The sequence below is a fragment of the Gymnoscopelus microlampas genome, assembly GCF_963454915.1.
Source record: "Gymnoscopelus microlampas genome assembly, chromosome: 5".
In the NCBI taxonomy this organism is placed as follows: Eukaryota; Metazoa; Chordata; class Actinopteri; order Myctophiformes; family Myctophidae; genus Gymnoscopelus; species Gymnoscopelus microlampas.
This window is the reverse complement of record NC_139942.1, coordinates 11,663,105-11,677,923: the sequence shown is the minus strand read 5'-3', so window position 1 is coordinate 11,677,923 and position 14,819 is coordinate 11,663,105. Positions and strand designations below refer to the sequence as shown.

Sequence of the window (14,819 nt, the reverse complement as noted above, 5' to 3'; positions counted from 1 at the left end):
TCTGCAGGATCACTACAGATGCGTTTAAGACGCAGGAATTGTCCGTATGGGATATTCTCCACCATACGTCTGGGGTGATGACTCTGTGCATGTAAAATGGAATTACGGTCTGTTGGTTTGCGAAAAATAGTAGTGTGCAGGTTTCCCTCATTATCTGTTGATATCCGTAAGTCTAAAAAATCAATATGTTCTCTACTGTGTTCCATAGTGAATTTTAAAGTGTGATGTGTACCATTGATGTAATCTCTAAACTGGAATAGCTCATCTTCCGAGCCCACAAAAACCATGAAAATGTCATCTATGTACCTTTTCCAAAAAATTACATTTTTCAAGAGGGGAGAGGCATCTTGGTTGTAAATAAACTGGGATTCCCAGTGACCCATGAACAGATTGGCATAATTAGGTGCGAATGCAGAACCCATGGCAGTACCCTGAATTTGAATGTACCATTTATCATCAAGCATGAAATAATTAGATTTCAAAATAAAATTTGTTAAACTGAGTAAAAAATCTGAGGGGACTTCATCATTTATACCCAGAAAAAATGACATAGCCGCCAGGCCATCCTCATGTGGAATATTAGTATAAAGGCTTTCTACATCAAAGGATACTAGATATGCATTTTGTGGAATGTTAGTCTTTAACGATTTCAACATATCCCTAGTATCTGCAAGGTGTGAAGGTAATGTCTTCACAATATCTTTGATAAAATAGTCCACAAATTGACTTAAAGGTTCTGATAGGGAGTTGTTTCCTGAAACTATGGGGCGTCCTGGCGGGTTTGTCAATTTTTTATGAATTTTAGGTAGTAGATAAAACACTGGTGTAACAGGGAATTCAACTTTTAGGAACTCGTATTGTTTTTTAGTGATGTTCTTACTATTGAGTGCATCATCCAGAATCTTGTCTCTGTCTGTCATCAGCTGTTCCACAGGGTTATGAAGGAGAGACTTATAAAAAGCAGTGTTACTGAGTTGACGTGTGGCTTCACACATATAGTCTTTAACATTTTGGACTACAATGGAGCCACCCTTATCTGCCGACTTAATAATAATTTTGTCATTTTTTTCTCAATTCATTTAAAGCTCTTCTTTCAACCTCTGTTATATTTTGATGCTTAACTGCCTTGTCTGATGACTTCACAAGTTTCTGGATGTCTTGCTCAACTAATTTACTGAAAGTGACCAAAGTAGGGTTCAGAGTGCTGGTGGGACAAAACGTTGATGACTTATTCAATTTATTCATAGGATTAACAGATTTAGTCTGATCAGCATTTCTGAAAAGATGTTTAAGGTGTAACAGTCTGAAAAATTTGTAGCAGTCCACTTTCAATTTAAAGACATTGACCTTATTTGTTGGGACAAATGAGAGACCTTTACCTAACACCGATTGTTGGGCTGGGGTGAGGTGACAGTCCGAGATGTTAATCACCGTCTGTTGCTCCTGCTCCTGGTGACGACCGCTGGCGGGTTGATGTCTTTTCTTCCCCCGCCTCGTCCTTTTCCCCTGGCCCCTCTTCGTTGGTTGTTGTGTCGTAAGCCGTCCCGTGGACGTGTGTCTAAAAAACGCCCGTCCTGGGAATGGGTCGAGTCACTTGACAGGGCAGGATCAGACTCCTCAGTTGTGTAGTTCTCTCGGTTCCCCTCGTTGCGTGGGAATCGCTCCCTCTGGCGTGAGGCCGCTGGGCGTCGTTCCTTCCACGCCGGTTGTTGCCACTTGTAGACGGTCCCTTTCTTGAAGTCCTCAGCATGTCGTTCAAATTTGTTCCTCTTAAGAGTTTTAAGTTCACTCTCAAACTTCTGGAGGTCATCTTTCATCTTGCGTTCCAGGTTTGTGAATTCCTCCGAGCCGAGTTTAACACCCAGCTCGTCTTTGATACGTTGAGCCTCTTGTTTGGCTTTGTCAGCTTCATTTGCGGTTTGTAGATATATATAGATACAGATAGATAGATAGATAGATAGATAGATAGATAGATAGATAGATAGATAGATAGATAGATAGATAGATAGATAGATAGATATCTAACATCACACATGCTTTCCTGGATTGAATGGGTTAACACATCAAATGACGCTTTCCCATTGCATAGAGTCAAGCTCAACTCTGCTGAGCTTCACTTATGTTTTCCACATCAGATAGGATCACTGTAGCCGACAATGTTAAGGATAATGCCTTTAGTATGCTAATGTTTGCCAATGTTTGGTTACAGTTGTACATTCGGCAGCTGTTCCGTTCCTGTCTAGGAACTCTTGAGAGTGTAAAATGAAACAAAATAGACCCTTGGTTTCATATTACACTCTCAAGAGTAACAAACCTACAAGGGTCCATTTGGTTCCCAACTATATTTAGCTGGGGAAAAATGTTTTGACAAATTCCTGCCAATGGAAAACATCTTATGTAGGGGATCCCACTCTAATGCTGCGTTCACAATGGCAGATACAAAGATGCAGTCTACCGAAGCTAGCTAAAATAGCTTATCTACAATCAGCTTGTAGATCGGCTATTTACAGGGGTGCACATAACTTTTTAGGTCTGGTACGCAGAAGAGCACCTGGACATGTGACTTGGTGCGCATGGCGCCCGTCCCGTTTTGTCAACGGGGGCGGGGGGGGATTCAGCCCGGACAGTTTTGTCAACGGGGGGGGGGGGGTTCAGCACGGTGCCCACCGGACAGTTTTGTCAACGGGGGGGAGGGGGGGGGGAAGAAAAAAAGGACGCTCTGCTTCTAAATTCCGCCGATTTTCGCCGTTTTTTTTTCTCACGCTGTTAGATAAAGCCCCCAAGGTTGGTGCCCTGTGCTGCTGCGCTGATTTTATCCGCCAGATTGGGACGTTCACGGCATATTTTGCACCATTACGGTGCGTTCATCATCGGTGACGAGTGCCTCTAACAGCCGCTGCTGGCTGCGTGCACGCAGCGAGGCAATGCGAGGCGACGCGAGGCGATGCGAGTCATATCTCTACCCCTGTGCCTAATGGCTGTACATGAGGCCGACGGGTGCTTTAGAGTAATTGTGTGAGTGTGGCTTCAGGAAGTAAATTCCTAGCCTCGATCTCCAGGCTTTTATTTTTTAGTTTTGCTAAAAAATAAAAGCTTGGAAATTCCTGTCCCAGCTGTTGGTGCGCAAAAGCGCCTCGCGTCGCCTGATGTGGTGCGCATTTTTTATTTTGGGTGCGCATGCGCACCTGCGCACCAGTTATGTGCACCCCTGGCTATTTAGTACCTTAAACTTTTTGCCTATAAATTCCATACTTTCCTTGTAGGAACCCTGGCCCATGTACCCTTTGGGGGTTAAAAGCTCAAGACAACAGTCCATAGCAACAGAAGAATAAGAGGTCTGGCATTGGCGGAGATTCGTCACAGTCTTTGTGACCGCAACCCGGTATAACAGCTATTGCCAAGAAGCTTTGTTACAATAGAGAAATAATCGACCCAACAGAACTTTCCAGTATGTTTATAAAAATGTGTGTGTGTGTGTGTGTGTGAGTGTGTGTGTGTGTGTGTGTGTGTGTGTGTGTGTGTGTGTGTGTGTGTGCGCGCGCGTGCGTGCGTGCGTGCGTGCGTGCGTGCGTGCGTGTGTGTGTATATATATATATATATATAAATAATGGTTCTACATTTTTACCTGATGTGTCCTTTTCCCAATTATCCCCTCATATTGGTAGAGGATCTTCTTGTTGGTGGCGTTACATTTCTTGCAACCTTAAATGATGAAAAGACAACAGTTTATTAAGCCATGATGCTTTGTTAATATCTGCAGTATTTTTTACATTGTGTCAATATGAGTTTGTCCAAAGTTTTTGGCAAACAAATATTACTCATCTGGGTTTCACTCACAAAGCCCTATTAGCTTAACCACATTAACCCTTGTGTCCCAGAAAACATTCAGTGTAACCAGCCCATCTACAAGTTCCAATTGTGTGCAGGTAATAAGCAAGATTTCAGCAAAAACAACAGATCTACCACCTCACAATGCACGTTATAGCTTGGCTATTTTCAACATACTATTGATTAAGTGTAGAGGGAACAAGTACAAGTACAAATTAGGATTTAGAAGCTTTTTCTGAATATTAGCCCCAGAATGCTCGGGTTAGAATAACTATGGCCTTTGAATCTTGGCAACTATCCACAAGTTTCTTTCTTTAGTTAGGGCGTTGTGGGCATCACTTCCAATCGATTTGATCCCCGATACCTGATCAAATCGATAGGAAGTGATGCCCACAACGCCCAAGGAAACTTGTGGATAGAGGCCAGAAAAACAGTAAGACCATATTAAACAAAACATACCCTTTCTCTTCTCCTTTAAGGCAATAGGGTGTCTTTTTGGGTTGTCCACTGGTGTCTTTTTCGCTCTGTTTCGGGCAGAAGGGGGCCGAAGAGGAGGAGTAGGGGCATGGAGAGGAGGAGAAGGTTCAGGTGGGTCCTGCTGCTCCTCGCTTCGGCTTGGGTACCCTTCCTGCCGCACCTCTGCCGGGCTCTGGTCCTCCTGTTCGCAGGACACTAAGTTAAGTGTGAAGTGCTGATCTTTGGTGGGACTAGAATAGAATAGAAAAAAAAGTATTGGCAATTAATAACTAATAATAAAATAAAAACCTTTAAACACGTTCATTGTGCTCGACTACATAAAAACAAAAAGAATGTTAACAAAGAATAGCAACAGGACAGCAATAAAAACATGGACTTAATACATAAGACTATTTAAAAAGCTGACAACAAAAACGAGGGGGGGATACTAACACTGACAGACTCTCCTCAGCTGGACTCTCCCGGTCCTGCTGCTCCTCGCCTGGATACCCTTCCTGCTGCTGCTCAGCCGGGCTGTGGTCCTCCACTATAGCTTGTAGATCTGCAATTTGTTTCTGAATATTAGCCTCAGAATGCTCGTGTTACAATAACCATGGCCTTTGAATGTTGGGAACTATAGAGGCCAGAAAAATAGTAAGACCATACTAAACAAAACGTACCCTCGTGAGAAGGGGGGCCTGAACTCTCTGTGGCTGCACTAGTACTACCCATCTCTGGTTGATGTGTAGTCGCTGTGATTAGTCAATTAACAAATCAACATTTGGTTAATATGTAGTACAAATTTATGTACATATTAACCAAGACAAAAAAAAAACTCTTTAAAATGTGTGTGTGTGTGTGTGTGTGTGTGTGTGTGTGTGTGTGTATATATATATATATATATATATATATATATATATATATATATATATATATATATAAATATGTATATATATGTATATATATATATATATATATATATATATATATATATATATATATATATATATATATATATATATATATATATATATTTTTTTTTTTTTTTTTTTTTTTTTTTTTCCCAGAAGGTATGCATTCTTCAACACCTCCAGGTACACTTTGCTGAAAAAAAGTATTGGCTTAAAGCCCAATGCACCAAGTTTTGCAATCTGAAATGAACAAAAGAAGAAAAGCAGTTGGCATACATAACCACTGAATTATTGAAAAGGAAGTGCAACCTGTCTAATTTGTGTTATTATCTTAGAAGCAACATTGTTGTACCTCAATGCTCATTCCCATGTAAGGCCATATGTCAATTATGTATTATCTAACAGACGACACAACTTCCTCTCTTTATCACAGTTTATACACAGAAATGGCTTCTTCCACATGAAACAAAACATTTAAAATAGCAGAATGATGTTTAAGTTATGGAGACCATGTTTACACCAGTGGTAACCTCCAGCAACCCTTCACTTTTTTGATAGTCATATTATGTTAACCCATTTAGACCTGAGGATGATTCTAAAAACACCTTCTAAATCGCTAAAAAGAAAATATATAAAACAAAATAAAATAGCACATCTGCAAGTTCACAATGTGTTGCAATACAACATGTGAGTTTGTAGATCAGCATTTTTTTAATAGCCGAAGTATAATAGGGATTAACTGTATGATTAAACTGTACTGACCATGATTTTACTGTGCTTGACTGACCGGCCAAGTGACCTGAACCCCATAGTGAATCTATGTTGTATTGTCAAGAGGAAGATGAGACACCAGACCCAACCACACAGATAAGCTGAAGACCGCTATCAAAGCAAACCTGGGCTTCCATAACACCTCAGTGCCACAGGCTGATTGCCTCCATGCCATACCAAATTGATCGATATATATATTTTATATATAGTTTTACTTACTGCAATTCTTGCTGCGTTCACGGCCCGTGAAGCGTTTTTTTAACTGATGCTGCCGTTTGGCCCACTGGGCGTCGAACTTGGCTGCTCTAGCCGCAACTTTGGGTGTGGTGGAGAGTTGACCTAAACAGGCCCCACATGTGGTCTTCCTGGGCTCAGCCACCACACCACATTGGGGACGTTTTAGCCTTCGGTTTGGTCATGGCGAGGAGAAACCACTGGAGGACAGACATGATGATAAGACAACCAGAAAAAGACAAATAGCATCAGTTCTTCAGCTGTCTGAGGAAAGCAACAGCACAGAGCAGAGAGATGGTAGCTGTACACCTAAAATGAACATTCCTCTATCCTCATCCTCCACTACGATTCCTGACTCTAGCACAGGGGAGGAGAGCTCACCATTTGCTATATGGACAGAGGATATGTGGGCCAGAAAAAGGAGGCATACCCCTGGATTGACTGTAAAAACTGGGGTGCAAAGTTTGCTCATACATTATGGATTTGATGAAAATAAATGGCTGCTTACCTGTTTTGATTGAGGGAGACTCGAGTTGTAATGTTGTTTGCAATACGCGCATTCTCAACAGAGGTGAGATGCATTGTGGGAGGAAGTGAGGTAATTTGAGGCTTTTGTCAGACTGGCACTGAAAAGTGGAACTTCAACCTGGTTTTGGCACTTTCTCCATACAACCTGTACATCTACAGAAACGTTCAAATTTCAAATATAAAGTGCTTAACTTATGGCCACGGATGTTAATATTATGTACGGCTTCTCATAAGTATCTGTATTGTCTGTATTGTTCAATAAAAAGCATTTTAATCCAATCAGTGGCCAGTTTCCTAGACTTTTCTATATGCTTTCAATAACGTCAGCCTATCGATTGGGAGGTGTACTGCACGCTGATACATTATTAACTCTATGAGAAGATGACCATCAATCGGATTAAAATACTTTTTATTAGAAAATACGGAAAATACTGGTTCTTTTGAGAACCCGTAAATAATAATAAAATCTGTGGCCAAAGGGTAAGCACTTTGTATTTGAAATGTGAACGTTTATGTAGACAAACGTGTTATTAATGGAAAAGTGCACTGTTTTTTGCACTGTCTAAACAATACTGTCTAAACAATCGCGATTAAGAGGGCGGATACGGAAACGGACGGTTTACGTCCGGATCCGGATACGTCCGATGCAATATATGCGCCAGAGCACTAGGAAACATTAATAGATCTCTCTCTCTCTCTCTCTCTCTCTCTCTCTCTCTCTCTCTCTCTCTCTCTCTCTCTCTCTCTCTCTCTCTCTCTCTCATCTACATCTACATAAACGTTCAAATTTCAACTATAAAGTGCTTACCCCATGGCCACGGTCGTTACAATTAAGTACGTTCCCTCAAAAATACCCGTATATTCCGTGTTGTTCAATAAAAAGCATTTTAATCCGATTGGCTGCCATTTTCTCACAGAGTTATAAAGTATTAAAGTGCAATACACCTTCAAACCGATAGGGTCAGGTAGTAAAAAGCATGGAGAAAATGTCCACCAATCGGATTAAAATGCTTTTTATTAACAATACAAAAGATACAGGTATTTTAAGGACCCGTACAGAATTTTAACATCCGTGGCCATTAAGTAAGCACTTTATATTTGAGATTTGAACGTTAATGTAGATGTACCGACTAATGGAAATAGTGCAAAAAAAGGCTGAAGTTCAGCCATGACGCCCGTGACGGAATGCGGATGTAATCTGAAATGACGTCATGGGCTTGGAAAAGTCAAAGAAATGTCCCATTCTCAACAAATACTCATCGAAAAATTACCAAAATAATATGGAAATGCTCAGAATATTGTTGTCAGGTTTTTGTGGGTGGTGTGTGCTCTGGTGCATTTCAACCAAGTCTCTTAGCTCACGTTGTGTGTCAGTCCAATGTATTATCAATGGAACGGCGCAGGGTGCCTTTTGAGGAATTCTATGAATGTCTATGAGTGACCCTGGAAGGCGCATATTATCGCCGGGGGCGGACTTGGACGACACATAGTGCCTTCCTAGGGGTCTGACCAAAAGGCATGCATGTGCCTTCTTCGGAGTGAGACTGTGTTGCCCGAAACGCTGCGTATTCGAACCAATCAGCGGCTGCTAGGGGCGGGATCATCCAATCACCTGCCAAGTAGCTTGAAAAAATGAAAACACCGTCTGTCATCGATTCTGCTTCGGAAGTCTCAGATGGAAGTAGGCTGTGAAACAATGTGTGTCGCAAGCTTCTTCCATTTGACGGAGCCAGCTAGGTGGTGGAATGAGATGGGCCAAATGGGATCTCAGATTTAGTCTCATTAAGTTGGAGAAAATTCTGGGACATCCAACATTTTGATTTCTGAGAGACAGGTGATGCATTTTAACAGTGTCTTCGAAGACTCACATACGCACACACACGCGCGCACACGCGCACACACACACACACACACACACACACACACACACACACACACACACACACACACACACACACACACACACACACACACACACACACAATAGGGTAATATGGTTAAATTGGTTAGACTTATTTTGATGCTATATTAACTAATTTAGCTGGGGACCCCCCTGGAACGAACCCCCTCAAGGACCCCTGACCACCACAGAAGCAGTGCCCTGTACAAACAAACAGCCTGCACTGGGCAATCAGGCTTTGGAGCGTTTCTGTACACTGTACAGTAAACGCTCCAAAGCGTTTGCTGTACGGTACAACAAACGTAGATTAGTAGATTAGATTAGTTTTTTTTTCCTTCTGGCTAGTGGTGTGATACGTGCGGGTGAAACCTGTCAAACACGTTGAACCGTAAATACACCCACTCACTGTTGGCAGTGGTGTAAAGTAACTGAGTACATTAACTCAAGTACTGTACTGATCTGCTATTTTCAAATGATGAATGAATAATTGTATACATTTCATACATTTGAAAACTTGTGAAATGGGATTTTCTGCATAATGCATACTTTCTACTTCTGGTACTTTAAGTAGATTTTGATACCAATACTTTTGTACTTTTACTCAAGTACATTTTTAATTCCGGACTTTTACTTGTAACAGTATAGAGTATTTCTACATTGCAGTATTGATACTTCTACTTAAGTAAGAAATGTGAGTAATTTTTCCACCACTGCCCAATCTCCACCTCCTGCCAAGTGAGTTACGCATTTCCGCATTTGACAGAGAGCGTCGTCTGTTTGACGTTGCATTCATCAACCTCCTGCCTTTGTTCAATCGTTCAATCGCACCCTAAAACTTTGCCAAAAGTTGATTTAGACATGACTTCTAAAACAACCAAAAGGGCCATCTCAGATGCCCTGTCTGATCTGACCAAGGAGAAGCTGGAGGAATTCTACAGCGCTTTGCTCGATCGCAGAGAAGAGCCGCGCGTCCGTCGCCGTGCAATCCAGGATAAGAGTATGATAGAGATTACAGACGTATTAGTTGAAACTTTCACCGAGGACGGAGCCGTTGAAGTGACGCTGAATCTTTTGAAGAAGATCGACTGCAACAATGTCGCACAGGACCTTGGGATGGGTAATATTTTAATTCTAATCATCCTAATAATTTGATTGATTACAAATATTATCATCATTTTTTCTTTGTTAAAATTGGTTAAAAAACGGTTAAATAGTCAAATAAAAGTAAAATAATATTTTGTGATATTGAATCATTGCTATAGAGAATGTGTTCAGTAACGGGTCATAAACAGAAAATACAAGTTCAGGTCGGGATGTTAATTTCACCAAATCAAAACTTTGTCAGAATTTGTCAGACTTTATTGACAGGATTCCTCTGCCTACACAAACGTCATGTGACATGTCCTAGTATGAGCGATTAGGGGAATGGGATCGACGTCACGCGATTCTCTTGTTTGGCCCGAGAAAAACCTGGATGTGTGTCTCAAAGAATATGATTACTGGCAGAATCACGGAAAGTTTAGAATATGTGTCGGTCCCGTTTTCATTTTTCAAAAGATCGGTGGTTTTTGCAATGACCTGCATTACAATGCTTCACCCTGTTGCGCTATGACGAAATAAACCCACTAAATGTAACAAAGTGTGCGTTCCGTAATACTTTCCTAAAGCTGTGTTGTTTCACCCGGTGAAAGAATGGCGGATTCAGCCACGCCCCGAAATACCTGTATGTGTGTCTCAAAGAATAGCCCCTTGAAATGCAGCACCTCATTTTTGAGGGGGTTCTACGGACACAAATAGTCAACACGTTGACATCCTAAAACCAGTGGTGTAAAGTAACTAAGTACATTTACTCAAGTAGCCTACCATACAGTACAAGTAAAACAGACAGACGTCTATGCAGCCTGATTGATCGTAAACAACCTAAAAATCCTAAAAGTTTTCTGAAAACCTTATGTTGCTATAAACTGTATAGCTAAAATCGGAAATGACACAGATGTCTTTCCTGGTTTTAATGGGTTAATTGCTGTCATATCTTCATCATCTACTCTCTGTATTTTTCCATTGTTCCACGGACACACCACATCACATGGTCTAAATATTTGTCACCATCATAGAATAATGTTCCTCTTCATGAAACCACAACTATTCTAGTTTATGAGGTAGAAACGTCATCCTCTCGTGTCCTCACCTAACCCTGTCCTCCGAGATAAGAGTGTCTGATTGGAATTCCATGCGTATGTGTGGAATTCCACGTTGAAAATAAATATGTATCATTTATTTATTTCGATTTTTTTTGGTGTAGTAAATTAATATGCCATCATATTAAAGACTCCTTGTAACCAGGGCTGGACATTTTAGTACTTCTTTACTAGCTTGTAGATATGCTATTTTCAAATTGCCGAAATGTATATAGGGCTGAAGTGAGTAATGTATGTTTTGTAATAATAATCAAAATCTACAAAGTAACTAGTACCAAAGTGTTCAAATAATTGTAGTGGAGTAAAACGTACAATATTTGCCTCTGAGATGTAATGGAGTAGAAGTAAAAGTACTGAAAATTGGAAATACCCCAGTATTTAATGAGTGTGTGTTAGGTGAGGACACGAGAGGATGGCGTTTCTACCAGTTAAACTTGTTTGAATAGTTGTGGTTTCATTAAGAGGAACATTATTCTATGATGGTGACAAAGTATTTGTGTCCGTGGAACAATATAAAAATACACTTGTTGATGAGAGTAGGTAAGTAAGATATGACAGCAGTTAACCCATTTAGACCTGAGGCCGATTCTAAAAAAGCCTTCTAAATCCTGACCTAAGTTTTCTGAAAAACTTCCTTCTGTCCTGAAAGGTATAGTTAGAAATAGGGGTTCCCGCCCAAAATGGTAAAGGAATGCAGTATCACTACTAGTTGGATGGCAGGTTCTCCTGACAGCAAAGCAGCCTTTCTCAAAGTGGGTGCCATGGCAACCACTTAGACCCTCTATACTTAGTCAAACGGACCTGACTTGCACTGTACTTGATATGTTTCTTTTTCATACACACCAAATTTCTTTGCCAAAAAATAGCAGAGCTTGGCGAATGTTGCCCGCAGAATAGGGATGCTGGTGTTCAAGTGGTTAAATCACTTCAAACCTATATACTGTACATGGGCTACTTGAAAAGCTTGTAGATCGGCTATTTTCAAAAATAATCTTGAAGAAATGTGAAAAAAAAGACAATTTTTTAAACATTTTATTAATACAAATCTTGTACGGGGGTCCCTGTACGTGGGTCCCTGGCACAGACGGGACAGCCTGACAGGCAGACAGCCTGGTCTCCCAGTAGAGCAGTAGTTCTCAACATGTGGTTCAGGACCACAAATTATTTTGGGGGGTCCCCAGGTGATTAGCTTAATGTCCAACATTGTTTTCTCACTCAACAGTAAACAAACCAACATACAGTATAAAGTATAAACAGGGTATCTGCACATTTCTACAGTGATGTGAACTCTGACATTCACTTGACTTAGAACCTTTTTTTAAATTATACTTTTATAGTTATAGTGCTGCTCAGTTTGAATGGCCAATTAAGAGAGCTGTACAAAAAAAACATTGATGAGTTCTCTATGGAAACATCAGCACAAATCTACAAACAAAGAGTTTAATAAAAATATGTATTAGATATTATTTGAGTGTTCTTTCATGCACTTGTTGATTTAATCTAATCTTCCTTTCTATAGTGAATCCGAGGGCCCAAGTGAAGTCTGACCTCAAGTCCCTGCAGGTCAAGAGGGACAAATACAAAGAGTTTGAACAGAAATACAAAGAAGTCTTTCAACACAACAAGAAGACGGCGGTGGCCTCAGAGAAGCAGATCAGAGCAGACATTGAAATGCTCCACCAGTTCCTGAAAGAGGAAGAGGAGGCCAGACTGGCAGATCTGAGGGAGGACGAGAAGCAGAAGGCAGACATTGTCCGCAGAGAGATGAAGAACATTCAGGAACAGATCTCCTCTCTCTCTGACAACATCTCTGCTGCAGAACAAGAGCTGCAGGAACCTAGTGGTTCATTTCTCAGAGTCCAGTGTCCAGTGCCAGAACCACAGCTGGTCTCAGGATTGATGATAGACGTGACCAAGCACTTGGGAAATCTGACCTACAGAGTCTGGGAGAAGATGAAGGAGAAGATCAAGTTCACTCCTGTTATTCTGGACCCAAACACAGCAACCAGCTGTCTCCATCTATCTGAAGACCTGACCAGTGTGAGAAATACAGACACATGGAAGGATCTTCCAGACAACCCAGAGAGGTTCACTCATACATCGTTAGTTCTGGGTTCTGAGGGTTTCAGTTCAGGAAAACACAGCTGGGAGGTGGAGGTTGGAGATCTTCATTACTGGGATATAGGTGTGGTTAAAGAGAGTGTTGACAGGAAGCGATCGAGATACCATACCATGCCAGAACGTGGCTACTGGTGGGTACACTATAGTAAAGGGAAGTACGAGAATGGGGATGGAGAAACCATCCATATGCAGAGGAATCTCCAGAGGATCAGAGTTCAGCTGGACTATGACAGGGGGGAGGTGTCCTTCTACGACCCTGAAGACATGACTCACATCTACACCCATGAAGACATTTTCACTGAGAAACTCTACCCTTTTTTCATCATTGGAGTGGCTCTTGCTAAAACCACTGATATCAAAGTCTGTCAAGCTGAGATATCTCACTCTGTTATGTTACAGTGATGGCAGTGAGTAGTGTTGGGAATCCTTTAGGGTTTTAACAATTCTGGTTCCTTGACGATTCCCTCTTAACGGTCCTATTCCCTAATGGTTTGCTTTAACGATTCATATATATATATATATATATATATATATATATATATATTGACACTTTTTTGACAAATTCAAATCCACCATCTTGACATCTCAGTGTACAAATGGAACCATTTTTGTTTAGTTGTGCTTTGTTTGTTTCAGATCATCATCTTTACTTGTACTATGGTTATTTTTTTTTTTAATTATTACCACTTTGATTGAAATAAAAATGTTTTTAATCTTGTTTGAAATGGCCAAACCTGCCTAAAGCGATGATGTCACTGGTTGGTGGGTTTTCTGAACCCTCAAATGAGACACAGAGTGAGTAGACGTGGTGTCATCTTATAATGAGCGTTAGTGAGGAGTGAGGACCAATTATATGAAGATATGGTTGAAAATTTGTGAAATGCAGAATTTTTTCCTTTTCTTTTCTTTTGTTCGCTTTAAAACATATATATATATATATATATATATATATATATATATTCAAAAATTTCTCAAAAAAATAACCAAAGAAATCTTAAAATTACACAGATGCGTTCCCGGTAATGGGTTAAGGTTTTACTTTTATCTGTACTATTGAACTTTGTATTTATTTTGTATGTATCCTCTGTGTGTTAATATCTCTATGGTGTGTTTAGGTTATGTTTTCCATCTGAATGTCTTCAACATGTTGTCAGAAGGTTATCTCACAATTATTATCTCATAATCGCAATTATTTGATATAATAACCATTATTTTTTGCATAGGCCTAATTGTCATAATTGTTTCCCTTCATAATGCATCTGTTATTCAAACATTCAAACATTTGCAATGCTCTGTGAGCTTGTACATTGGCTATTATTTCTGCTATTTAAAACAAAATTCAAAGTATATGTTCATTAAATATGGCATGTTTTCGAAAAGTACTTTTTACAAAATCTAAATGATAAGTAATAATGTTGATGTATATGTTCCAATTGTTTAATGCCAAAACCAAATATTAAATTGTTAATTGCAATTACTTGTAAGTATTTCATTGTGCTTTTTGTACATTGCGGTGTAACTTTTGTTGTCGTTGGATAAGATTTTGTCCACAATTCCATCCATGCTGTATTGATGTTGGTTCCATAGGAGAGATAACAATGTTTAACAATAATTTAAATTGCAAAATTAAACCAAATGGACCCGAAAGGGTCCAATTGGTTTCATTTTACACCACGGCTGCCAACTTCCAGGAAAAGTCAGGAGTGAGACTATAGGGTGGAGATGCGAAAAATGTGACCTTTTTTAATGGCAATTTAGAGGAATATCGCAATTTAAATTAACATCCAGACTGTTGTCTGGTCACACATTGACAACTGAAAAAGTGTATCCTATCCTTCCTATTTTTAAAGCATAGACTGAATAGTTCTATTA

The 14,819-nt window shown here is 40.1% G+C and overlaps 1 protein-coding gene across 1 annotated transcript; it reads left to right on the top strand.

Moving 5' to 3' along the window:
• The first annotated feature begins 9,451 nt into the window (after positions 1-9,451).
• Positions 9,452-13,443, top strand: LOC311044645 (E3 ubiquitin-protein ligase TRIM35-like). Its single transcript, XM_084056357.1, has 2 exons — positions 9,452-9,745; positions 12,346-13,443. The coding sequence occupies exons 1-2, from the start codon at positions 9,487-9,489 to the stop codon at positions 13,347-13,349; spliced, it is 1,263 nt and encodes a 420-aa protein (XP_083912483.1). The 5' UTR covers positions 9,452-9,486; the 3' UTR covers positions 13,350-13,443.
• The last annotated feature ends 1,376 nt before the right edge of the window (positions 13,444-14,819 follow it).

What these genes read in the sequence shown, in the direction of transcription:
- LOC311044645 (XM_084056357.1), top strand. Translation starts at nt 9,487, where the DNA reads ATGACTTCTAAAACAACCAAAAGGGCCATCTCAGATGCCCTGTCTGAT. An exon ending in CGCACAGGACCTTGGGATGG is followed by an intron (nt 9,746 to 12,345) that starts GTAATATTTTAA and finishes TCCTTTCTATAG; the next exon opens with TGAATCCGAGGGCCCAAGTG.